The 27,639-nt window shown below is 41.3% G+C and overlaps 1 protein-coding gene across 6 annotated transcripts in view; it reads right to left on the reverse strand.

Moving 5' to 3' along the window:
* Positions 1 to 27,639, reverse strand: part of megf11 (multiple EGF-like-domains 11) — a 102,927-nt gene that overhangs the window by 20,482 nt on the left and 54,806 nt on the right. For all 6 annotated transcript variants that reach the window (XR_009788683.1, XM_061774528.1, XM_061774527.1 and 3 more), the window contains 9 exons: positions 18,578 to 18,824; positions 18,371 to 18,491; positions 17,156 to 17,292; positions 15,407 to 15,619; positions 14,870 to 15,044; positions 10,248 to 10,368; positions 6,320 to 6,483; positions 6,138 to 6,240; positions 1,206 to 1,352 (listed from right to left, as the gene is read on the reverse strand). Coding sequence is in view for 5 of the 6 variants with exons in the window: in XM_061774528.1 (XP_061630512.1) it covers positions 1,206 to 1,352; positions 6,138 to 6,240; positions 6,320 to 6,483; positions 10,248 to 10,368; positions 14,870 to 15,044; positions 15,407 to 15,619; positions 17,156 to 17,292; positions 18,371 to 18,491; positions 18,578 to 18,824 (1,428 nt within the window). In the remaining variant the exon portion in view is untranslated. The remainder of the gene's footprint in view (positions 1 to 1,205; positions 1,353 to 6,137; positions 6,241 to 6,319; positions 6,484 to 10,247; positions 10,369 to 14,869; positions 15,045 to 15,406; positions 15,620 to 17,155; positions 17,293 to 18,370; positions 18,492 to 18,577; positions 18,825 to 27,639) is intronic.

Raw genomic sequence — 27,639 nt, forward strand, 5'->3', positions numbered from 1 at the left:
CACGTTATTCTTCTTCTGTTCACACAAACATATTAGACACAGCTTGTTTTGACCCATCTCTTAACACTCTGCTCCAAATGACATTTACAGGCTGGTAAGTGCAAATTCACTTCCAATCAGTGAACTCATCACTTGAGAAGCGACTTCAGACCGACCGAGATGTGTTCACAAACACATGGCGCTTGCAGTGTGATGAGTGCTGTGCTAGGCCTGCGCGCCTCACACTGTGAGCTGGCTGTGGACAGCAGGCGAGAGGGGTCAGTGGGGTTGCTCCTGGTGGCTGGCGGTGGCGGGGGGGGGGGGTGTCACACTGATTGAATGACAGACGGCTGAAGTGCTGCAACTGTTTTTCCAAGCTCATACAAAGGCCACCAACATTTACGTTACATTAAATGGAAGGTGACTCATTTCATTAGCTAATTACAGATGGCCCAATTTTTCTTTCAAGATGTATTTTAGATTCACTACATGAGTACATTGGTGCTTTGAGATACAATTGACCCAAAGTTTTCGAGATACAAGTCGTCGTTCTTATTTATTTATTTTTTGCTTCGACTTGCGAGCGAAATTTTGAGATACAACAGATGCCTGGTGGCAGTGAGCCAAACTCAGCTCACTTAATTAACATCAAGCAGCAGTTAGGCATATAGAATACATCTTTAAAAAGGAGGCTTCAAGCTGTTTAATGCCACTCCCATTTTAAGTTGACTGTGAAACTAAACATAAAAGAAAGAGAATTACACGATGTGTATTTAAAAGAAAAACATAACTGTCAAGTAGTGGGCGCTGGCTGGAATGAAACGATCATGATAGATTAAGCCTTTAAATGTGTTTTTATTTGCGTGAATTAAGACTGGAATCATAATAATCACTTTAAATCGATGGAAACTTTATTAATTGGTTTTCATTAAAACATTTGGTGGCCCCTGGAAATCTTGAGGGCGTTTTGTGTTTGCCTAATGGTAAATCCTTAATCTCTGAGGTGGAAAACCAAGCCTGATATGGGTTACAGCTCAGAACTGAACAATGGCAAACCGAACTAGACTGCTGAGTGAAAACATTAGTTTCAGAGTCCCCAGTTTAAAAAAAGAAGAAAAACAGGCCTAAGCTCTGGATCAAACCCAAAAAACCCTGAGCTGCATGGATGTCAAAGCACACCGTTTTATTCCTTTGGCTCAAGAGTCCGTGGATTTCGTGTGACTTACTCCTTTTGCAAGAAGTCCCTCTGAATCCAGGTGCGCACACACATGTTCCATCCTCAGGAGAGCAGGAGCCTCCATTCTGACATGGGCAGCTGAGTGAACAGTTGTTGCCCCAGTAGCCTTGTGGGCACACGTTATCACAGTGGATTCCTGCAGGCACACGACAATGACACCTATAATGAAAGCGTGAAAAGAAGGCCAAGAATCGTGCAGTAACACCACACGAGAGCCGATTTCCCAATGTCATATCATAGCAGATCTGCCAAGGGTTGTTTACTCAGCATGGATTCTCGATTCCACCCAGAAAGAAGAGGACATTTTTTTCTTTTTAAACTCGTGCCAATCTTTTCAGACTACCCCTTTTCTTCCTGAATGTACTTTATTTTTGATCTGACAAAGGCTCCATGCCAGTGCGCTGCGCTGATTAACAGGGCGACCTCCCCCGAGAGCACCAGCTTGTCTGCAATTCTCTTTCAGCAGAGCCGGTTTAGAGTACAGTACAGGAAAAAAAGAAACACTCTGGCTACATGAGCACAGTGTAGGAAGTGTCACTGCACATTGGGATTAGCTCCAAGCGGCAAACGAGAAAACGTTGCATCCATACGGGGCTCTCGCTGTGCATGCAGCTCTATTAGCACATCCATCGGAGCGGCGCCTTTTCTCTCAAGCATGCCGTCGCCTTTGAAAACTAAGGGCCAAAGTCACATGTACTGCATACACATGCAGGTTCTTAACTCACATACGATAATGTTACTTGCACACATGTAAAAGTATGCACCACACACTTCGCATCCTTTCAAGAACCTGCCTTTATCTTGATAGCTCATTTGAAATTTCCTTTGAGTGAACATATCTGAGAATAGCGTGGCCATTAAAACAGCATTACCTTTGAATTAGACCAGCACCAAACTATGGGGACTAATTTTACACAATAACATTGGCATATTAAGGGTTGAACGTGGAGGAGCAGAGCGGATAGGAAAGTACGCACAGTAACCATGATTTAGTTCGAAGTCCATCCGTTGACTTTGTTTGTGATTGTCTTCATTAACGAAGAAAAACAGCGAGTGCCTTTGCGGTGAGTGAATGAATGCGGAGAGAGCATCGCGCTTCTTGGTATAATGGTGCCAAACCGAGATGAAATTAGGGGGGCTGCTGACGGTGTGTCCCGGTCGAATGCTAATCATTGATGGGGTGGGCAAAAGAAACAACAACAATTTCTTGATGTTGTTGGGTGAGGGGGGTGGACTGGTACCAAATGGCCCGCGGATCAATGGTTGGGGACCATTGCTATAGAATATGGTTCTCAATTATGTTCAGCCTGTATATGCTACCCTTGGGTAAAATTCTTCAGAACTTTAATTTTGACTATCGTAGCTATGCAGATGACACACAGTTATATCTAGCAGTGTCTCCAGATGACTACAGTTCAATTAACTGTCTAAAACAGATAAATAACTGGAAGAGCCAATATTTTCTACAATTAAACCACAACAAAACTGAGATAATTCTTTTTGGAAATATAGAGCTTTAGAATTAGACTTTAAAGTTTTGCTACTGGTCTATAAATCCCTAAACGGTTTTGGTCCTGAATAAATAAAAGAAATGCTAACGGAATATAAACCCAGTCGGGCTCTGAGATCGACATACTCAAGTGGAGCACAGAGTCCAAAGCAAACATGGTGAAGCAGCATTTAGCTATTATGCTGCACACAAATGTAATAAGTTGCAAACAGAAGCGACGTAAGCCTCAAGCGTGAATGTTTTTAAGTCCAGGTTAAAAACTCTTTAGAGCATTTCCACTTTTAATGATATTTCTTGCTCTGTACACTGTTTTAATTGTACTTTTATTTTTTTCTTTTAATCATGTAAAGGACACTGAGTTACCTTGAGTATGAAATGCACTATATAAATACATTTGCTTTGCTATTACTAGTTTATAAAGCTTTAATAAACCATTGTGAAGTAAGAACAGCGAGAGCAACCTCCGTCTGACCAGATAGTGAACTTGCATTCAGCTTTATTGCTTTGCCCCTTTGCGAGTTATAAATGTTAGTACCTCAATATTAAACAATGATTCGTTACCGTAGAATACGAGTCCCTTTTGTAAGGAATGGATGGTAGTGGCTCAAGTGATCGCAAAATCAGAATTTGGAAGAGAGAAGATATCAAGGATGGCAGTAAGTTGAACTTGCCAAACAGTGAAACCAACAACCAGTTGTTGGATGCTATTGTGTCATTTATAACTGATTAGTAATTGATTTAACAAAAGTTAAAAATATCACTCAGTATTATGCAGTAATCCTTCCGTAAGAAAAATGTGAACCAGAGGATTGGTGCTTGGCCTCCTGAAAAATAGTATTTAAAAAAATGGAAGTTGTTGCTTGATCTGCTGAAGTGTCCTTGGGCAAGATATGAAACTCGTCAGTTACTTCCACCTGACTCTTCACATCGCTCCTCAGTCTATAAAATAATGATCACATTTTATTTGTGTCAAGTTTTAGTAGTCCTACTGCGTACCTTTGTTGTATACTTACTGCTAGAAACGGAAGTGTGCCAGTATACTCAAAAGAAGTGTTCAATTAGTTCTAATTTTACCACTAGATTGATATCCCAACAACTTAAAAAAACATGTGTATCTCTATTGTTTGAGACAGCTCACTTCATCTCAGATTGCCTCCTGCGACCATGACTTCCCACCTTCTGTACGCCTTCTCTCAAAGAGCCCATTATGAGGATTCTATGGCTTCAAGTGTGCATAAACGTGTTTGTCCAACCCGCTGGGCAGCACGTTGCTCCCTGGCCCTGCACCCCCGTGACTCAATTAAGGCAGACAGATGGTCCCGACCGGTGCCGGATTTAGAGCAGAGAGGTTCGTTCTTGCAGATAATAACAGCCACGGTTTCCCAGAAGCAATGCCCCAAGCTCAGGAGGCCGAATACGAGAAGGGCTGCGCAGAGCGTACGGACTGAAGCCTTCCCGCTGAAGCTATTCGCTCCATGAGTGCATCTCTCCACCCATGCAGGACCACCCACGTCCCGATTTCAAATTTGACTTTCTGATGCAACGTGTTCAGTTTGGGGAATAATAAAGCTGACTTGTTTTGGTGACACTTTTTTCTAATCACCGCTCAGGAAATATTTTATAAACAACATTGGAAATCATATCAAACCTGCATCATCACTGTATGCACTCCTGCACAAATCTAATGAGAGCTGAATCAAACGTTGGGCTGTTACAATGGGTATGCATAATATTCTTCCAATTCTTCCAAAAAGAGGCTTCAAGCTGTTTTACTAGTTTTCAGTCAAACTAAACAAAACAAATAGAATTACACATTTTATATTTAAAACAATCGCATAATGTTGCCTTAAATTCTGCTGGGCGAATGCTAGCACGATGGGAAGCACCATTGACAGGCTAATGAATAGCATTTATGTGGTGGTTTAAGTAACGGATTTTTTAACATAAACGGTGGCGCAACACATTTAGAGAGACATTGTAACAATACTCAAAGACTTATTCTTTATCATCTGCAAAAACGACTAATCTCACAGCAGTTTACGGAGTCACTTACAGTAGTTTTGAATGTCTTCTTTGTGTCTGCATTACTGTAATATACTGCCCCTTGGTGGGCAAGTTGAGCACACCAGTAGGAGCCACAATGAATTAATCATGATTCACAAACTGTTTAATTGTTATATTCTATTACTATAACATTCTATTTAACTCCGTTGTTACTATATTTTTTTATAAAGTAAAATACTATAGAGTGATAATTTCCTTATTAAAAATCACATTCCAAAACATTGTTTTTTTTGGGGGGAGGCTGGAAAAGATGAATGGCATTTCCATGAATTTCAATGAGACAAAAATGATTTAAAATACAAATGTTTTGAATTATGAGAGTTGTCACGGAAGAAATGATCATATCCTACTGTATCTCACTCATATCATAAGGCACCACACTGTGTTAATTTAACAACTGGTTCACTATTATACACTGAATGCAAGTGAGCACCTCTAAGGCTGTCATGTATTGTTGCATACACCCCACCGCTGCCATGTTGCACCACAGATTAGTTTCCAGATCCCGGTTTGGGAGGAGAGCCACCGTTTCATCAGGAGCATGTATGTCCAGATATTGTACCGGGTGCATATTGGCATGTGGAGGACATAAGCCATACTGAGCCACATGATGTCGTCATTAGTAGTTTTTATATATTTTTTCCACTTTGACTCATCTGATCTCATGTTACCTTACTAGGATCATGAGAAGGTTGGAACACGTGATGCAGTGAAGTTCTACACCACTGCAGACTACAACCAGAATAGTGGACATGTCCATATCCACTCCATCAAAACTGATCCTCATTATATTTGTAAAGACCAATATTTTGATAGAGCTCTTGCATTAGTTATCATTGTTAGAACTAATGTTAAGACAGTATGCGAAGAAAAATGGCGCAAAAATTAATAAATGGGATTAGATGAGCAAAAATAAACACACGACAAGCTGTATTTAAAATTGTCTGGCACACTTTGGGGAGGATAATGATCCCAGCTTCAAATATTTATCTGTTGGTGTCACCAGGTTGTTTGGATGTAATATAGTACAAGCAATGTTGTATGCCAGCTAGTTTGCCAGTTGGAGCGCTAATTTAGGGCTTACCTCCCAACATCTCTCATACACATGATCTGCTGCCTGAGTTGCAAAACAAATTAGACATTTAATTAACGCAACGCAGCTTAGACATAGTGCGTAAACATGCTTAACAACTCAAGCTGGCCATGGTATTTGTCTTCTTCTGTTAATTTGATGTCTGTCTAGCTTCTGGTGGCTTTCAGCTTTGATGATAGAAAATGAATATTCATGCTCTCTGATGCGATCCCCCCCGCAAATAAATAAAATGTAAAAAAAGAATAAGTACCAACCTGTCCAGCCTGGGTGACAGCGGCAGTATCCGCTCACTGGGTCGCAGCTGTCCGCATGACTGCAGTCACAGCGCTCCCTGCACTCCAGCCCAAAAGTGCCATCCTGACAAAATAAGAAAGCTCACTATTAAGCCTTGTTCAACAATATTTGCAATATCCTTTTAGTTTAGTTTCAAACTTACAGGGCAGGGCTCATTGCAGTGCTCGCCCCTCCAGCCAGGAGAACATGTACAGGTGCCGTCGACTGGGTCGCAAGCAGCACCGTTGCCACACAAGCAAGACTGATTACAGCCCAGACCCCAAAGACCACTGGAGCACAGGATGGTGCAGTCCACACCCTGCCACCCTGGAGTAATAGGGAGAAAACAAACAAACACAGTACAAGTTATAATGGATAATGCTATTTTATTTATTTTTTTAAGTCAAAATAAGATAAAACAAGTTCAGTAAGTCTACTGTATACATACAGTAGTTCAAGGTAGTTCTTAAAGGTTATTGTATGTACTGTATGTGTGTGTTTGATTGTTTATCCCGTTCAGTAAACGGCTGCAAATTGCATCGGCTCTCCTTGCACACATGCGACGACAATACAGTATCTAAATTTCTTTTTTTCCCCACTCTTTCACCTCACTCAAGTGGGGCATATCTGAAACTCACTCGTAATTCAAATATCTCGCAAAACACACAAAATAAAAATCGACCAAGCTATAGCTCGTAACCTGAAACTCGTTAGTCACGGTACCACTGTTTAGTGTTTTTCAAGGTAGAGAGATGATATAAATGTGGATTCAGTCGGACTAAAATGAAACATTCGAGCCTCCGGCATGGGGCAGTATATAAATAAATGTAAAATGTAACTGTCCACATCTTGCATTAGGTGTTCTATCAATTTAAAATGAATGCAATCATTTCCACCTCTCAGCCATATCGACCCATTTTTCTCGAGTTTATATATATATTTTTAAGAGTAGACCAAACTGGCAAGCAGCAAAGCCGTCGCATGCTGGATAATGAGGGGGACAAAATGCTGCTTGAAACAAAAAGTTGAAAAAGTTGTGTAGCAAGCGAATGATCAAATAAGTTCGCTGTAAGTCTTGCTTTCACGACACAATTCCGTCTGCCTGAAATCTGATTTAGTTGCTCAGATGTTCTTGCATTCAGTGGGACCCATGCAGCGAGACGAAATGGATAATTTGGTGAGCTGTCTGAAACACCTGCCAGCTCCCCCCAAGGGGATACGTCGCTTGTGCATAATATTGTACATTATTGACTGCGGCAGATATGTGGCCCATAACATGGAGAAGAGTATTGATTGTACAGTCCAATTGAGCCGGTAAACAGTGGGGAAAGTTGCCTCTTATTGTCTCAATCATTCTTCTCACTGACTGTGTCAAAGTCTAACAACCGGCATTGATTTCTTCCTCTCTTCCCAGTGTGGTGATGGATGGTGCCGAGCGCTCACATCCGAGTATGCAAAGCAAAAAAAGTGACAGGCGACGTGTCACTACAAGAAGAGCCATCATCACCTTTTTATCTCATGAAACTCGCAAAGTTCCACGATGACAGGACCCTGGTGACAACGTTTAAAGACTCTATTGAACCTCTGCTCACTTTTTTTTTTTAAACCTGAATTTATCAATATCATAAGGTCTAATGCAAATCTTACCTGAATTACTGCAGTTCTTGACACTGAGCAGCAGAATGACTCAGCAGAATCTACAATAAGTATTTGGAACCCATCCTGCCTACATTGTTCCCATCCTTTACGTTTGTTGACGCTTCTGTTCCAAAAACACCTTTCGTCTCAAAACCATAAACTGATGATTGCCAATGCTGTACAAGGACATGATTTTAGTGGAACTATAGTTGTTGACCATCAGTGCTGCTTTGGTGACATCGTTTCGCCCTTTAACCATCCATTTTTTAACTGCTGAAAATAATGTTAGTCAACTAAAAAGTATTTTTGATGAAGAAATATCGGATGGTTGTACTATTTATTTTTAAAGTTAGTTGCCATATATTGTAGCTACAATGTACACATTACTGCGTTGGAGTAGAGTAGTTAGCCCTATGGAGTGCATTAGAACACAGTAGGGACAGAAACATGTACACCTACTGTTCAGCTAATTCTGACATATAGGGTTTAGACCAGTTAAAAATTAAGCATTCTGATGGTGCAGAACCAATCGCCCGAGGACACTGTGATTTGCATACCTTTTTATTTTGGTTAGATAAAGCAAGATAAATAATGGGGAGCAGTTGGAGACAGAGTGTGATGTGAGGTAGGCAAGGAATAGTGATGCGAAGGAACAGAGAAAGGTGATACAAAACCTCAACGACAACCCTGGACATTTTCCTTATTGGTTCATTTGAGTTTCTTTCCCAACTAGATTGGAACCTCGGTTTTCATATGCCCTAGTTTTCGCAGCATTCCATTTTCAACAAATTTCCAACAAATCTAAATTTTGCGCCAGTTTCCGTACATCCACCAGGTTTTTGCACAAACAAAATAAAATAAAAATAAAAATCACGTGACTTGGCCATTCATTTCCCGGAATCAATGCACGTGCCAAATAATGTAGTAATTTGTGTAAAAAGGGTTCAACAGACGGCAAGCCATATTCCTCAATGCAAGCTTTTATTAACAACTCAACTGACAACCTCCCAGTCTGCTTAGCAACACTCAGGCAACACCAGCATAACAGACCCATTTAAAAGTTAGACCTTCAAAATGAAAGCAAGCAGTATAACAGTTTCACCGCACTTTCTCTGACCACATTGTGGCTTATTTAACAGACGCGCTTGATAAACAAGCACAAAATAGTTTGAGTACGACTGCAAAATAAGTCACTATGGGCCAAAGAAAAAGTGGTCAAAGTGTTTTTATACTGGTTCGCTTTTACTTTTGACATGATGTGTTGCACCGATGTTGCCCCAACTTGCCCGAGTGTTGCCGAGCAGACCAGGAGGCTTGTTATTGCCTTGAGTTATTAATAAAAGCTTGGATTGTGTAATACGCCTTGCTGTCTGTTGAAGTCTTTCCAAGTGCCAGCTATTTGATTAGGAAGGCAAGAAACACAAAGGAATTCAAGAAAGAACTTTTAGTGCAGCGTCCCGTGCGTAGGGCATTTAATAACACTTAAACAGACAAAAACTCAGGAACTTGTACTCTTTTTGGAGCGTACATGCTTGCTCTGTTTATTTAATTGAACTTACACATGAACACTGTTTCGTAACCCAGTCAGCTCCTCACCACGTCATCACTGTGCCCTGCACTCTCGGGCATGACATATTCATCACATTCAATCCAACTAAAACTGCAAAGTACAAAAATGACACATTGCTATCCCCTCATCGCAGTCTTCCATACACACCATCAAGAGTCTTCAATAAACATTTGTTTATTGTTTATTTACCCACTTCATGAGTTACTTATATTTCAAAAGGTTTTCTGTATGTAAAACAATAGTTATTGTCTATCAAATTTATTTTGGATTTAGAAGATATTTTGGTGTCGAGATTCCAGACTCTGGAACGGATTATTTGGATTTAAATTCTTTCCCAAGGGATATATTGCTTTGGTTTTTGTATGATTCGGTTTTAGTCAACGGATTAATTCACGGAAACAGAGGTCCCACTGTATACACATTTCATAGCTTTCTTCTTCTTCATGGTCTCTTCACCATAACAAGACTCAGATCTTCAATCAGGTCAGAATCCTGGACAAGAACTTAGCTGCCAGTGCCTCATGGGACTGAACCACAAACCCTCATCACTGATCCACATTCCTTGGAGTCCTCATTAGACATATCCTGTCAGATAGGCCACACAGGAAGGGGCTGCAGAAGCCTCACCTCCGTGAAGGTTGCCCGAAGAAAACTACAATTCCTTTGAGAGCAGCTCGTCACTTTCGACATGGAGTTCACCGTCGCTGCGTTAGTGCAATATGCCATAGTGCTCTATCAGTGCATTGCTGGATGTCTACTTTAGCAGGAGGCCTCACCAGGACTTCATTAGAGGATCACTGGCCCTCCGACGCAGCCTCAAACAATTGGAAGTCGTAAGATATTACGCTACTTAAAAAAAAAAAAAACGTCGGTTGGATCGTACCTTCCTTGCACGTGCAGGATCCGTCAACAGGCGAGCAGGAAGCGTGGTTATGGCAGGAGCAGGTGGACATGCAGCTTGGTCCAAACAAACCAAGAGGACACTCAGTGGCACAGTCTTCACCCTGTGATGGAAATAAAGTCAAGAGGACACAAATCAGCACAGCAACACGTTGCCTCTGCCTGACCTATACTATAGATATAAATCTTGAAAACATTTTTTATTACTCATTCTGCTTTTATTATTATTATTATTATTATTATTATTATACAACTATCACTGTCATTCTCATGAACATGTAGAGTTGTACTTATCCCTATGAACAGTGCATTTTACCATGGTGTTTTACATTAGTTTTTGCTTGCATTTACCAGCTAGCAAGAAGGAACTGATACCCACTGGGATTCAGTTGCCATAGAGACCAGGGCTAAAATTTTCAGCTCAGTTCTGCAACCTAGCGAACAGTAATGGCTTCAAGGGTCATGTACTTGTCCCCCAATTATGACTCCTATTGTTTCATGGGGTCATGTGTAAGCACAGGGGTAGGATTTAAGGAATTTTATTAGCACACTGTGCAAACGGTGCATTGGAGGATGCTCAGAATTTTCTACATCCTCTTCCGGATGATAATGTCTTGGGCTTGGCTGAAAAGAGGGCTTGATACAACCACTGGGTGGGCAGTGAGAGGTGTGGGATATCAGAGACAGTCAGCCGCTAACCCCAAATCTCACATTAATAACACCACCGACGGGAGGCTGCCGGGCACTCTGGTGCAGCCTTTAAGCCCCTTATCATTACATCTGGTAAAGGACAGGCTGTATTGCCCACCATGTCCTCCATAACCTGCTGCCATTTGAATGTCTCTGCTTAAAAGGCTGAGCACTAACTGCACCTGTCTCATCCTTCCCTATAAGCTGGAGATCACAGAAAGTCTCCGGAACCCCCCGCCCCTCACACACACACACACAAACACATATCCTCCTATTGCATCCAGAGGCTTGAGTGACAGGTGACACAATAATTTAGAGTTCCAATTAGGAGCTCACAGGAATACTGCAGGCCTCGGGCCCCTCTCACTCGACCGCTGGCCGCTCACTGCTCTCATTATCATTTTGAACTCTGTTTTAACAAAAGGCAGGTGATGCGCTCATGGGTAGCAAGGGGGGAAGGCGCATCCTAAAACGACTCGCCTCCTCCCAGCGCGACACATAAAAGCTCTCGTCTCCCGATGAAATTTTGATCACTCGGATGCAATAAACCTTTGTTCTATTGCAAATGACAGCGTCAAGACGGGTAAGAAAGGCAGTTCTGTTGTGTTTGTAAGCGTATGGAGGAGGTCAACCAGTCAAGCTGCCGCTAGATGACCGCTGGACTTGACTCAAGCTTCAAGCGCCGTTAAGACCACAAATGACTACGTTGATTTTACGGCTATCCACTTTGCTCCCTGCCTCACGAAGCACAAACCTGTGGTTGGGCCGCTCTCGAGAGACAAACCATGGCTCCCTCATTAGCCGTCTGATTTATATTCCTTTTGAGCCGTAGAAGGAATAAAGCATGCATGTGGATAGTCATTATTAAAACACTCGGCTGTCAGTGTGCCCTGCAGGGGAGCAGCAGGACCTTACGTAACAACCCAGTTAGTGGAGGTGACAAGTTGGACCTCGAAACCAGGTTCTCCTTTGCCTCCACCCCTTGGCATCATCATGTAACTGAAGAGCATTTTTATCACGAATGCCACTCGCTGACACAACATTGATTTGTTTGGTACCCCTTGAGATTAGATGCAAATGACACTGATAATTACCAATCAGTCTCACTCCTTAACAGTTCATTTAACAGCCCGACGAGCGGGCACATCTTAAAATTCATGCAGCAAGACAGAAAATGAACCTGTGAACCTTTTGATGAGGTGAGAAAGCCCTGAGAGACAAGCAAATCATTTCTTTTCGCCACCAACAAAGGCGGCCTGGAATCTATCTTAGACTCAGCATATCATTCATATTCAGCAGTGGCAACGGAATGCAGATATTATAAACATAGCGCTGATATTGTTAGGTGACTACATATGTAATGTTGGGAGGGGACACTGCCTGAATAGGCAGCATGTAATCAAAAAGAGCATGTCCAATTACCAAAATTAAATCAAGCATGCAGGAACTCAGTCTACCGCTGCACTTTGCTTGCTTGGCCCCCCTGACGGGGCTGCAGAACAAAGATGCAGCGGGGAGATGCGATTTTGCCGATAATCGTAGCCTCGACGGCATCATAAAGCGCATTTTAAAAGCACCCCATGCGATAATGATCGGGCGCCAAATGATAAAAGGTTACATGCTAACAGGTCATGTAGAGCCTCTGTGTGTGTCGTGTGCTTTTTTTGTTAAAGGTCTCTCTCTGTTTTTTTTTTTTTAAACATTACTATTCCAGCCGTCTGACTACACGCACTCACACACACACTCACACACACTCACACACACACACACACACACACACACACACACACACACACACACCAATCCTCCATATGTAGTGCGTCTGTTCCCATCTGACTCGTGCCCTCAAGGTCTGTTTCATGGATCTGGCAGACCTCCCTGGCGTGGTAGAACAGGTGGAGCAAATTAAGACACAGGCTGCGGCCTCGCTACGTGGCTCCATTCGCCATAAAGGCCCCGCTCCAAGACAAATGCAATTTCCACTGAAATGTCTTCGTTGGCCGCAATGCACTCTCCCGGTTCACTCGCTCTGTAACTTCAGATTGAAAGACAAGAAACACGCCACTGAAGTTGTTCAAATAATTAGAGTTGTAAAAGGGGACAACGTGGTTGCACAGAGTGGACACATATATAGTGTAGATTGCGAGTGGTGCAGGAGTACAGGAAATCGCTTGTTGTTTTCAGTTCTCTGACGCGCCGAGTGAAGTGACATGAAGCACACGATTCAAACGACACACACGTGTGATGATTAAAGCCAAGACGATGCAAAATTGAAGATTCACTTCCTAGAGAAAAAATGTAATGAAAAATAATTTACTACGAAAATGGAGATCAGATATTGTCCTTTGTCTCCTTCCTTTCTTTAGTGAGGACTACAATGAGCAAGGACAAAACTGTCAATCTACCAGTTTAATGAAAAATAAATGAGACCGACAACATACTGTTATTAGAAGTCAAATCTCATAATTACAACAATGATTCAACTAAAACTGCATGTCACGTAAGAAATTGGTCACGAAAGTAAATAGTGATGAACTGTTCCCATCAGATTTTAATATTATTTTGCAGAATGAAATACTCTCCAAAAAGTGGGAAATTAACTTCATTGTATGCTAATTATGAAAGCGTAATCATCTTAATAAACACAAGCACCAATGCAGAAGGGAACCTTTTGTATTCTTCTGCAATTGCATAAATGTTTGGTACCAGTGAGAGTTCTGCGGGTACTCTGACTTATTTCCCACATTACAAAACATGCATGTTTGTTGTTTTACTATATGTGCCCTGCCCTGACCTTTGACCATGTACCCCACCTCTCATACAAAGTCACCTTCAGGCTCTAGCTCACTCGCGACGCTAAAGAGGAAAAGTGTTAAGTGCTATAAAATTGATGTATATACAACCCCGATTCCTATGAAGTTGGGACCTTGTGTTAAACATAAATAAAACCAGAATACAATGATTTGCAAATCATGTTCGACCTATATTTAACTGAATACACTAAAAAAGACAAGATATTTAATGTTCAAACTGAAAAACTTTATTGTTTTTAGCAAATAATCATTAACTTGTAATTTTATGGCTGCAACACATTCCCAAAAAGCTGGGACAGGGTCATGTTTACCGCTGTGTTACATCACCTTTTCTTTTAACATCATTCAATAAACGTTTGGGTACTGAGGACACTAATTGTTGAAGCTTTGAAGGTGGAATTATTTCCCATTCTTGCTCGATGTACAGCTTCAGCTGTTCAACAGTCCGGGGTCTCCGTTGTCGTATTTTATGCTTCATAATGCGCCACACATTTTCGATGGGAGACGGGTCTGGACTGCAGGCAGGCCAGTCTAGTACCCGTACTCTTTTACTACGAAGCCACGCTGTTGTAACTCGTACAGAATGTGGTTTGGCATTGTCTTGCTGAAATAAGGAAACAGGTTTTTGATGAGCATTCCTCAACTTTCTCAGTCTTTTTTGCCACCTGCCCCAGCTTTTTTGGAACGTGTTGCAGCCATAAAATTCTAAGTTAATGATTATTTCCTAAAAACAATAAAGTTTATCAGTTTGAACATTAATAATCTTGTATTTGCAGTGTATTCAATTAAATATGGGTTGAACATGATTTGCAAATCATTGTATTCTGTTTTTATTTATGTTTAACACAACGTCCCAACTTCATTGGAATTTGGGTTGTACTTTAATCACCTAACCACTTATAATTATGTGCAAAAAAAAGCATTTTCCGAACAGCAGATCCACCAGGTTAAAGTTGTGTGTGTTATTATAGGAGCGAGACTTCAAGAGTGAACACAGGTACAGTAATGCTCATTTTTCTTACTTATGAACACAACAAAGTGCTTAACATTTTGTATGATTTGAATCCAAAATCTTGTGATGCTAAAACACATAGAGACTCACCATAAAGCCTGGTGCACACATGCAGGTACCAGTGATCGGGTGGCAGTCAGCTCCATTGCTGCAGCTACAAGGCAGCATGCATCCCTCCCCAAAGGAGCCAGGCGGGCAGGTCTCATTACAGTAAATGCCCATCCATCCCGGAGTGCAGGTGCACTCTCCAGAAAGTGGGTGGCAGCTTGAAGCATAATGAGAAGAAAAGATGAGACTAACTGCAACGACAGAAATGAGACCATCAATTTGTGTGTGCGCAAATGAGTGTGTGCGTGCTTTTTTATTTTATTTTTATTTTTTAAATGAATGAGATGTCTCCTTTCTCCTTCACTTTATGGTGACTTCTATGCAGCCAGAATCAGAGCATTAACACAGTATTAACTATGAATGCTGAGAAATTATAAATGAAGCGGAGGTCACAATGAAAAGCTAACTGGATGACACGGCCGAGAGGTGTTCAGACTTCAGAATGAGGGGTGTTTAAGAGCTAAAAAGGAGGTAGAAATTGAAGTAAAACTAGTGCTTATTTGAAGGCCATTCACTTACCTCACAGTGTTGGTGGCGTTGCAGGGGCAGTACTTGTTACAGATAAGGCCATAGAGGCCCGGAGGACAGAATCTCTCCTGGCAATTGGGCCCTTTAAAGCCAGTTTCACACAGACAAGCTCCATTGATGTGGTGGCACTTGGCTCCATTGTGGCACTCACATTTGTGGTTACACTGCAGGCCATATGTGCCCGTAGGACAGTCATACTGACACCTGTACACAGCGGGGATGCAGAACTTTATTAAGGGACTCCAACTTCAGATGCCTTGAACACATTTTGAAATGTTATAATATGATAAATAGCTATAAGCCCACATACTGAAATCGCAGTTTCCCAAACTTTTCAGCTCAATACACAAATCAGAAATTTGGTTTGTCCCTGGGTCCCAAACTTACTAAAATACATAATGCATTACCATACTACTAAACTAATAATAACAACACAAAAAAATGTGAATTTATTACAAAGAATCAAAAAGCACTTTGGCAAGAAAATGCCTGCTTGATGATTTAAATGATCACATTTTTCACAGTATTTTAAAACATATTTATCCTAAAAGGAAAACTGAATAAGAAATTGGAAATTAAAGCACTAGCTTGTTGTTTGTTAGCTCCTGCTTCAGAGTTCAAGTCAATCTTTAGTAGGAATTTCTGAGCAGTCACTTACGATCTACACATTTAAATACAGTAATAAATATTTCAGGAAAAAAATTGCTCCAAAGCAACTCCCTGCAGTAAGCGAGCAGCACTTCACAGTCTCTGCAGGGGTTGGACTTTGTATGTACATGAGCGCGTCTCTCTGCAAGAAGTAAATGTGAAAGTAAAGTAAAAGTGTATTCAAATGCTCATATATAACGATAATAACTCCTGGCCTACACATTCAGAGTCCAATAGATGGCTGATACGATAGTCTACATAACTACAAACTACATATTTTTAAATGGATACATGGCTACAGTGTCAATCAAAACTAAGTGAGACTTACTGTATGACTTGCATTTATGAGCAGTTGTCTACCATCATATTGTACTCTATGTCTCTTCATGCAGGGGTGGTCCAGACTATTACTAGCAGGTCAATTTGTTCACCACTAACAAAATGAATGAGCGCAATCTGGCAAAAAAAGAAAAAAAAAAAGAAAAAGTAAAAGCGAAGCCCTTGTCACGGTTTCCGTCTGTGAGATGATTGCCTGAGCTGAAGTAATAAAGCCAAGCTTCTCTGGGCTTCTCGGGGAGACACGGGGAACTTTAAAGATGTGTGGGTTTCAATGAGACTAATAAAAACCCATTACTTATAATTAATGACCAGAGCCCAAACAGCATGTAGCCCACCGTGAGAACAATGGACAAGATGAGAGTAGAGGAAGATGAAGGCTGGAGACATGAAAACCTGACTGGTCAGTGTGAAGTACGAGATTAATTAAACATTTACAACACTACTGGAAGCTTCCACCTCACCTTGACATGGAATAATGGCTTTTTTACTTACTTATTTCACTTGAGAATGGACTTATTCGAGCATTTCCTTTCTCTTTTCAAATAACAGGTTGGTACCGCATTAGGAAATCAACAAAGAGAATAGGTCAGTGAGGGACTTTACAGGCTGTGCATTTGTCAGCATGAAACTGTCTCTCTTTGCATGGAAATCAATAAATCATCCCTTTGTCTGACCTATATGCAAAGTAGGCGCACTAAAGATCATATTGCATTTGTGTGTTAAATTGAGTTGTTCGGGGTGTCATGGTGGTACCTGCGACCGCTGAAGCCGGCTGCACACTGGCACTGGCCCGTGACGTGGTCACACATGCCGCCATTGCGGCAGGAACAGTCTTTATTACAGTTGATGCCGTACTTGCCAAGAGGGCACGGCTGGCCACAAACAGAACCCTGTCAAGAACAGAACCATATAACCTCCAGGATAAACTATTGAAACATGTTCCATTTTCCTATTTTGCATGTTAAGGAAATTGAATATTTTGAAAATGTGGAAGGTTTGACACATACACATTTTCAATTTTCTGCATCTTGCATCTAAATTCATTAGAAAATGTGTTTTCTATATGGCCTGCGAGGATCAAAGGAATAATGTAAAATGTTACGACATTTGTTTGTTACTATTAGCATTATTTGAAAAAAAAGATATTTGGTGTGTATGTAGGATCCATGGACAAAATGATGCTCTTTTCTTCAGGAATCATGATGATGCTGCCTCTAATTAGTATTACCAGTGCTCAACTGAGTGTGACTGTAGGTGTTACCGTATTAGTACATCTATGATTTGAAGTACTATCCATCTGCCTTTTATTATGATCCACACCAATAGCAAACTAAAAGTAATTATCTCTTTTCAAGATGAAAGATGAAGGCAAACATCCCTGGTTCAGTACCCATCATATATATTATTAAATATACAAATTACTCATGATTAATATGGAATATATTCTGTGTATTATTAATATGATCAAAGTATTTCTGCTCTTTTTCGGCCAATAATTTAGTTGTAAAAGATACACGAGGTGACATTTAGTGGCCCTTTAGGGCCAAGTAACCACATTTGGTAACACCACATGCCTCAGCTGTAGAATCATGTGATGTCTGCTGGCCAATCAGCAAAGAAAGGTAACGGTCATACTGTAAAAATTAAAATATCCATCCATCAATTTATTTAGCGCTTATCCTGTTCAGGGTCGTGGGGAGCTGGAACCTTTCCCAGCTGAGTTTGGATGAAAGGCTGATTATATCCTGGGCTGGTTGAAAGTCATCCACACAGCAAATAAAGAGACAGGCATGCAGTACACGCAGTTATGGAGCGGGAACTTAACCGTAGCTGCCTGCACCAATTTAAGGCAAGTGTACCACTACACAATCAGTGACAATGTTTAATATAATGAATCAAAACTATGTTATAAAGGTCATACAGTAAATGATGGATGAACATTTTGAAAAGTTAACTCAAGGGACCTACCGTCCACCCTGCGCGGCAAGAACAATCCCCAGTGATGTGGTGGCACGTGCCTCCATTCTGACAGGGGCAACCTTGCTCACACTGCGGCCCATGACTACCGTAGGGGCAGCGCTCTCCACAGCTGCCGCCACACAAGTCAACAGTCAGACACTCAACTTAAGTCACAGACACCGAAAGAAGACGATGTCAAATGTCATCGCTACTCACAAGGCGCCCGTGTAGCCCGGTGCACAGATGCACTCTCCGGTTTCGTGGTCGCAGGTGGCTCCATTGAGACACTGGCATGGTAGCTGGCAAGCCTTACCATAGTAACTGGGCTCACAGGGCTCCTCACAGCGCCAGCCTTGGTATCCATCGGTGCAGACACATGCCCCTGTGATAGGGTTGCACTTAGCCCCGTTTTGGCACTGGCACCGATTGCTGCAATGAGGTCCCCAGAAGTCACTCTCACAACCTGCAGGCACACACGAGTGACATTGGATTGACTAGGGGGGGAAAAAAATATGCTGTGCCAGCATTTTAATAAGTGAATTTGCAAACAATTGGCAACAAAGTAATACAAATTCTGCAAAACTTCCATCCATTTTCCATAACACATGTGGTTATTAGAGTCACGGGTGAGCTTGAGCCTATTCCAGCTGACCCTGGGAAGGAGGTGGGGAGCACCCTGGAACGGTGGCCAGTCGATCACACGAACAAACAACGTCACACTCACATTCACAACAATGCACAATTTAGTCTTCAATGAAACTCACACAAACACGTGGAAAACATGCAAACTCCACACAGGAAGGAGCCGAGATTCAAACCAAGAACCACGAAATTGTGAGGCAGACCTGCTAAATCCTTGACCATCGTGCTGCCTCTGCACAACTTGAGATAAATAAATTAATCAAAGCAATAAAATGACAACAATTGAGAAATTCTCTATAGGGGGAGTTTTGCAGTTTTTATTTTTTATTTTTAAAGGACCAACCTGTGGGGATTGGTGGATGATTGGTTAGCACATCTGCCTCACAGTTCTGAGGACCCGGGTTCAAATCCGGCTTCACCTGTGTGGAGTTTGAATGGTCTACCCATACCTGTGTGGGTTTTCTCCGGGTACTCTGGTTTCCTCCCACATCCCAAAAACCCCGAGCGGCCAAACATTCGGGAGATCGACCAGCCTGTCTAAATTCTGTTAGACGTAAATCCATCTTGTGGTCTACTAAAAGTACAGATTAGTGCATATTTGGGTTTAAATTAACGAGAACAGGAACCCCCAGCGATATGCATGTTAGATCTCATTAATTTTCTATAAAAAGTCAAAACCTGTAACATTTGTGTGTGTTTGGGTTCGACAAAAGACCGCTGGTTATCAAGAACTCTTATCTAATTCATGTAGCAATCTTCAGATTAAGAGATTTATAAAAGGTTTTTTGCCGCTTTCTCCTAAATGTTATACATATACGTGACGTGGTGCCCCTTTACGATACAAAATAGCTTGTGTTATAACGCTGAAAATTAAAATTACGCTAAATCGGAGGTAACGCAGGCGTCGCTTCCGGCTTATTCTTTTCTCCTAAATTAATTCCGTTTTTATTTAACCTGATCTATAGAAAGTCTTCTCAGAAGAGTGGAAGTTATTATAGCTGCAAAGGAGACAGTGATTCCATATTTTCTACTAATTTAGTTAACTAAATTACTGTACAGTATACTAATGTATCAAAACAGCCTTAAATGAGTCTAGAAGTAGGCAACCCAGTGTGCCGGCTCCTCAAATCTTGCAAATCTTGCAAAAATGCATTGATGGTCAAGTTGTTACCTTTTACTACTTTGCTAAACTAATTGTATTTCCGTGGAGTAATTGAGAAGACGTTACCTAAATGAGACAACATTCATCTCCCCTAATCACACTCCTGGCTCTCCCAACTGTATTTTTATATTGACACTTAAAAATTGCTGCTTCAAGTGGGCTCAAGTAAATAGCCTGATGACAAGACCAAGTGGGGCCTAAGGGAGTGGTGTAAAACAAGCAGATTCGCACACTGTGCACGTGACAGGTGTGTTTAGAGGCACTCAATAATCCCACAAACTGCAAGCAAACTGCAAATCCTTCAAATGTTAATAAACAGCCATTTTTCACATCAAGAGAAATTGTCCCAGAGCCAGGTTGCTGGCTGCCTCGCAAACCTAATTGTTCTTGAGAGAGTGGAGTGCTGATTTAAGTGATTGGTATACCCTGACGTATCTCCATCAACACCTGCTCTACTGCTCCCCATAAAACCACAGTTTGAGGTCTCTTCTCTGCAGCCTGTTAGGTGAATATTCCACTATTGATTGCTTGCAGGCTCAGGGGCCAATGTCTTGTATGTTCGCTTCGCCAGAGGTGTGATCAGCCAATGTGGGAGCTCAATAAAGCCTATTTCATGGTTGCCAGCCAGCTTGTTTTTCCAGGCACACAGCAGGAAGATGATCATTCCCTTTACGGATACAGACAGGTCCGCCCAGAGGGTGGTCATCAAACTTGCCGCTTGGCTTCTATGGCTGCTGTGGCCGCGCTGAAAGGAGGCAAGCGTGGCTCATGGGTCGTACCGAGTGAACTTACTTTAAATCTGCTCGTGCATGGCTTCATGTGTGGCAGAAAGGGTTCCTTAAAGGTTGAGTGGTTGAAGTTAGGACCAAGTTTGCAGGAGTATTTTAAGTACATATTTTTCCAACATTTTTTGTTCTGTTGAAACATGCCGACTTCTGAGCACACCATTAGCACCATTATCTCGGACATTTATTGACTTATTTTTATGTTCTAGTTGGATTTGTTGTTATACACGGCAAACATAATCAAGTGTGACCTTTTGCATGCCAGATATTCAGGCCATATCACTCTCACATTTTGCTCCATTAGTCGTAGCAAATGGTGGTTGCTATCCATTCATTCATTTTCTACAGTGCTTGTCCTCATTAGAGTCATGGGTAACTGAAGCCTATCCCGGGTGATTTCTCAGCATGAGCAGCGTGCACCACAGACTGGTCGCCAGTCACTCGCATGGCACAACAAATAGACAAACAACCATTCAATTGCACTTTCACAAATGGAAAATTTCGAGCACGGGTCACCAACTGGGGGACAGCGGTCTGGGTGGGGACGGTGGTCTGGGTCCGGACCAAGAAGCAATCCCATACGGACCCACACCGTAGCCGGAAAAGTAAACTTATGATTAAAAGACATACTTCTATGTTAAGCGGCGCAGCATTACAGGCTTTACGGTAATGATCAACCATATCAACCAATCACATGCAAGTTCTGCCACTCTTTCAGCCAATCAAATCAGATCTCAGGCGGTGATCACTAACTGCTTGGAGCCCAGACAGAGACGAGAAGAAACGTAGCAGGGAAGAGAGAAAGACACTCATTATGAAACGCCATTATGAAACAAAACATAAAACAGCTCTGTTGTTAAGATTTGTTGAATTAAAATATGTACAATTGTTTGAGACTTCACTGTTGTCTCAAGATGCCAAACAGAAAAGGGAGAAACAAACTTTTATTTTTCTACACTTCAACACTTTATTTGAACACGTATAACTATTTCTTTTTATTTACTTGCTCTTATTTTGGAATTCACAGCCCTACTTTTATTTAGTAAATGAGAGAACACACAGTTGTGCTCATATGTTTGATTACCTGGGAAGAATTTGTAGGATGTGTACAAATCTTTGACGAAAACATGACCATGAACGAAACCTTCAATTTGATTTTTAATGGGATTCAAATTGAACTTTCAGGCATTTCAGAAAAGCACAATCATTAAACAATACATAAGCATAAAGAAAATAATGATGGTCCTTGTACAGTCATTAGTCATATTTTTAAAAAGCATTTCACAAATTCTGGCAGAGTAAGTAAACTTATGAGCACAAACGTACATATCAGCAGTCATACATATTTGTTTAGTTCGGTGTTACTTAATATTAAATGACAAAAGGTTTTGGGATTTGACTGATGTAGATGACTAGGCAGGCTACTTAAATATATATCACAATAAATAGACACTAGATGATCTTCTGGAACTTTGCTGCAAGAAATTTTCTCGATCTGCACTTTTTAAAATTTTTGTTGCTTTAGAGTCTCCAATTCACCTAAACATCATGCTTTGGGGTGTACACGGAAACCGCAGTACTTGGAGAAGTCACAAGCATGGAAAGAACATGCTAACTCCACAGAGCTGTTCCAATAAAGACTCAAACCTGGATCTACTGACAGGGAGGCAGATTCGCTAAACACTAATACACTGTGCTGTGGAAGTTGCTGTTTATGAAATAATTTCTAACACTTCACAATAAGGCTCCCTTTTGCGAGTTATGAATGAGCTGGTAGTGACTACAATGAACTGTTAAGTTTGGCAATAGCTTTTCAACATGCCAAGTATTAAGACATCATACTCCGGTTTCCTCCCACATCCCAAAAACATGCATGATAGGGTGATTGCAAACTCTAAATTGGCCTTAGGTGTGAATGTGTGCGTGAATGGTTGTTTGTTTCTATGTGCCATGCGATTGGCTGCCGACCAGTTCAGGGTGTACCCCGCCTCTCGCCCGAAGATAACTGCGATAGGCTCCAGCACGCCCGCGACCCTAGTGAGGAGAAGCGGTATGGAAAATGAATGAATGAATGAACAATACAAATAACAGAACATAAAACATAAATTAAAATGACAAATGAAATATTAAAGTGAATAGGCAGTTCGGAATATGTGTGTCTTGAGTTTGGATTTGAAGAGCGTTAATGAGTCTATGTTTCGGAGGTCATGTGGTAGTGAGTTGAAACGACGGGGGCAGAGCGGCTGAAGGCTCTGTCCTCCACAGTGGATAGACGGGCAGAAAGGAGGGTGAGGTGGATGGAGGGCGAAGATCTGAGAGGCGGTCAGCAAGATATCGTGGGGCGAGGTTATTGATGGCCTTGAAGGTGCAAATTTTATATTGGATGCAGCATTGGACAGGGAGCTAGTGGAGTTGTTGCAGGGCAGGGGTGACGTGGTGACTGGAAGGGGGTCCTTGTGATAATATGGGGGGCAGAGTTCTGGAGAAGCTGTAGTTTTTGTCGTGACGTTTGGGGGAGACCAAACAGGAAAGAGTTGCAATAATCCACGCTTACATCTGATGTAAAGCTAAACCTCAAATTATGAATTTTTATTCATTATTTTGACCAATTTTGTCCCACATTGCAAAAACATGCCACATATTATTATTATTATTGTCATTATAATTATAATTTGCCATTGTTGTTGCATTATTGCATAAAACAGCCTTATACGGAGTTATAGCACCAACTGTTGATTTGGCATGCACGGGACAGCCTACAATCACAGTCGCAGTGCACAGATTTGATTGGATTTATTACAATTTATTGATGCAGATTTGTTTTGTTTTTGAATACCGTATAAAAACACTGTGTAGGTTAATTGGCGAACATTTTTGCATTTTAGTTTCACTTTTCAGGATCCAATGGCTCCCTTGGATCAACAGCACCCCCTCATACAAACGGATTTTAATCATCAGACGGATTATCAACTTCAGTTTCTAGACTCCACTTTAGAGTGCATTACATTAGCATCTCTCAAAAACTTGTAGGTGATCATATACAATTGCATTTTTGACTTTTCTGCTGCTTATGAGCTCAAGCAGTGTGACCATTTGCAGTTGTAAACTGTCTGTGGCTTGCAGTTGGAAGCCTCAGCACACACAGAGCAAAGCCCATTATCCAACTTCGCTCAGGTGTCTCTCACTTCGCCTGCATTGACAGCAGTTAACGGTCATTTAGAAGTCAGAAGTGATGTGCTGCAGGCAAACGAAGAGGACACGAGTCTGAGGACATCCGCACGGCTATATTGAGTGACGTGACGATTTTCCCCCAGTGAGTTGTTTTGTGCAAACAACAAGTCTCGCGGTGCGTCTGAAACCAGCAAGGCTCACAATCCGACCCATTAACTGTACCGACCCGGGTCAGGCTACCTAACGAGGGGACACTTACACAAGCCGCCTTGGATTCTCAGAGCTTATATTGTAAAATAGTAAGGATGTGGATAACCTCACATACAGGGGAGAAGAACAATCCCAAGGTGCTGTGTATAATTTCCTTGGCTGGAACAAAACGGATTGCATTGTGAGGAAGGAGCCAATGGCAAACTTTTGAAGCTGACGTCCAACACACTAGCAAAGAAAGCCGTGGCGCTGGTGCCTAGCTTTGAAGTGCGCTCAAGCGTTGGCATGATGAGTGACCGGCTGCACTGGGATTAAGAACAAACAACTTCCAGCAGCTGACTTTGCTCACAAGTTCTCCTGAGCATGGCCTCCTGGCACACACTGATTGACATTTTATAATAAGGAGGTATCGCAGAAAGTGGCCAGAAGCCTCTCAAGGCTTAATTTCAAAATGGATGAGTCAAACTCTTTAAAAGCAGATTGTATGCAAAAGTTCTCAGCAAGGTTGCTGCAAAGGGGCGCTTGCAACTTTGCAGGCCGTACAGCGGAACCTCGGTTTTCGTAATTAATCCATTCCAGAAAGTCTGACTAAAACCGAAATGCCCAAAATCCAAAGCAATAATCCCCAGAGGAAATAATATAAATCCATCCCACGCACCAAAATTAACAAAAAAATATACATTTCCCCCCCCCCAAAAAAAACAAAAACAAACTATAGCTTTACATCCAAAAACAGTGAAAGAAATCAACTAATCAAGCAGATAAATGATCATTTGACATCACTTTTACATTTATTCAAGACTCTTGACTCTCTTGCCTTCTTTAGCAAATGGCTGACACTTGGAATTTTGTCATATTGTGTACAACGGGTTCAACAGACGGCAAGGCATATTCCACAATGCAAGCTTGTATTAACAACTCAACTTAATAATAAGCCTCCCAGACTGCTCGGCCATAGACAGACAAGTTAGGGCAATATCGGCATAACATCCTGTCAAAGGTATGTACAAAACCTGGGACAAAATGTAGATGAAACCTGAAATATATGAAAACTAGGGCATACAAAATTGAGGTTCCACTGTATTCTGGAAAACTGACTTTGTAATGGCTTGTATGATTTTTTTTTTTTCTCTGAAAATGTGTCTGTGAGCAAGCTGTTCTGCACAGCCACTTCACTGTTACATAACAGTGGGACTTCACTTAATAAGTGCCCCCCAAGATCTAGAGCCAGTTTTAAGCAATAGCCATAACCCATGCCCCAGATACACACAGTGTAGTGTATAAACGGCGACCTCCAGGAGTCAAAAGGCTTTTATTGTCTTTACGGTGTCGATGAGTGTCTATATTTACTGCTCTATGAAGAGTCACAATGACTTTAACATGGTGAGGCCGGCTTTCCACGTTCAAATATTTCACATTAATCTTTTTTTTATAGGAAGAATGATACAATTCTGCTTGTAATTCAGCTGACACCGCAATATGCACACTTTTGACAATGAGCTATTTGTAACGCGGCAGGGACATTCAATAAAGTTCTACATTCATCCATTCATCACAGCACATGAAATCAATCATGCAGCCTAATAAAGTGAGTCATCAGGACTGGTAAGACAGGGAAAGTGAAGATTATTGTGTTAAGTCATACATTTATCTCACTTTTGTTACATTTATGTAATAGCTGCAGATCCTGCAAAGGCTATCCTGCTATCTGTTTCATGTTTTATTTGTTGTAGTTATTTATTCCTCTTTGGAAAACCCAAATGGAACATCAGGTTAATTTAACTGTCCTATTAAATAGCTATTATCAGTGGATAGGGAGTATTTTTGAGGTAGGATCTCCCCCTCTCTACTAATCAAGCCCTGACGAGAGGGCATTTAAGGATATTTTAATAGGGCACATTTGTATGATCCCACTGGTTCTACTGTATGTAGCATCACTTTGCATGTATCTGTAAAGGGATTTTAACATACAAAATAAACAACTACAACACTAACCGATGTGGGTTAAAAACTGCTTGGAGCCTTCACTTCAGGCGAGTGGCGCAGCAGCAGCTTTAGAAAAACAAACAACTAAATTAAACCTGCCAAAATAACAAGGTTGTTGATTTAGTTCTTACCATTCTCACGTCCCACCTATGTGATATTCAAGAAGAGTGTGGCATCCACTAATGTATGTTTTCCGAAGAAAACTTTGCGTTACTTACACACACATTTGAAAAATGTATGCTTATTGGAACGTCTGTGATTCTAAAGTTGTTTAATATTATATGATTTAAAATACTATCACCAGTATATCTTCATCAGTATAATGACTAAAGTTCAAATAAAGTAGTTCAGGCTTAAGTTTAAGAACTTACATTTCTTTCCAAAGAACCTTTCATGTAAAAACTTCAATCAGGCCCAATGTTTGGACACTTGTGAATATGAACAGCAGCACTGTGCATGGTGTAAAGTGGTTAAACATTTTGGTGCCAAATCCTCTCAGATGTGTTGAATATTTAAAAAAAGGGGAGGGGGGGGGGGGGGGGGGAACCTTAATAATTAACTTGAAATTTAACCAATTAATTAAATTGATTTTAACCTGATATTTTAATTTCTGGACTACATTGAAATATGTCTTTAAACTGTTACATAAGAGTCAAAGTAACCTACAATTCTCTTTTTATGCCCAAGTGGACACTAACACACAAGCACCACTGCAACAATAAGAGCAATCACAATTTTATGTTCCCTGATGGGACCGCACGTTAAAAAACACTTATTCTAAAGGTTGCTTTGGGGATTTGTCAAAAAAATAGCATTTTTTTTTTCTTCAAAAATTAAAAGCAGCCATAGGTCTAGCATTGTTTACATAAATATAAGTTTTTCATCATATGCACCGTGTGTTGTGCGTGAAGCATTCAAATACAAGTGATGATTACAAAATCCGCATTCATTGGTTTTGATATTAGCCGCAATAGGGAAACAGAACAAAACTACAGTGTGGACACGTCGCTTGCTATTAGCCTGATAAATGGATTTCCAAAGCATACATAAAAAGCTGCCAATAGTCATAGAGCTGGTTCCGCTAGATTGGAGAAGCAGCCTGCCGCAGCTTCTGTTGTTGGGCGTGTTATTTGTCCTGCCTTAATTCATCTTCTCTGAGGCCCTGTGCATTTCCTTGCCCCCTGAGGACTGATGAGCACGGGGCCAAGTCAACAACAAGGAGAAGACGCGTCAAAGACAAATTGCTCAGACTGTTCAGTCCAAACGCGTGACCTCCCTCTTTGAAAGCACCTTGCACGTGGAACGGTAGAAACAAGATGTGA

Source organism: Phyllopteryx taeniolatus, chromosome 5, assembly GCF_024500385.1.
Source record: "Phyllopteryx taeniolatus isolate TA_2022b chromosome 5, UOR_Ptae_1.2, whole genome shotgun sequence".
NCBI classification, from domain to species: domain Eukaryota; kingdom Metazoa; phylum Chordata; class Actinopteri; order Syngnathiformes; family Syngnathidae; genus Phyllopteryx; species Phyllopteryx taeniolatus.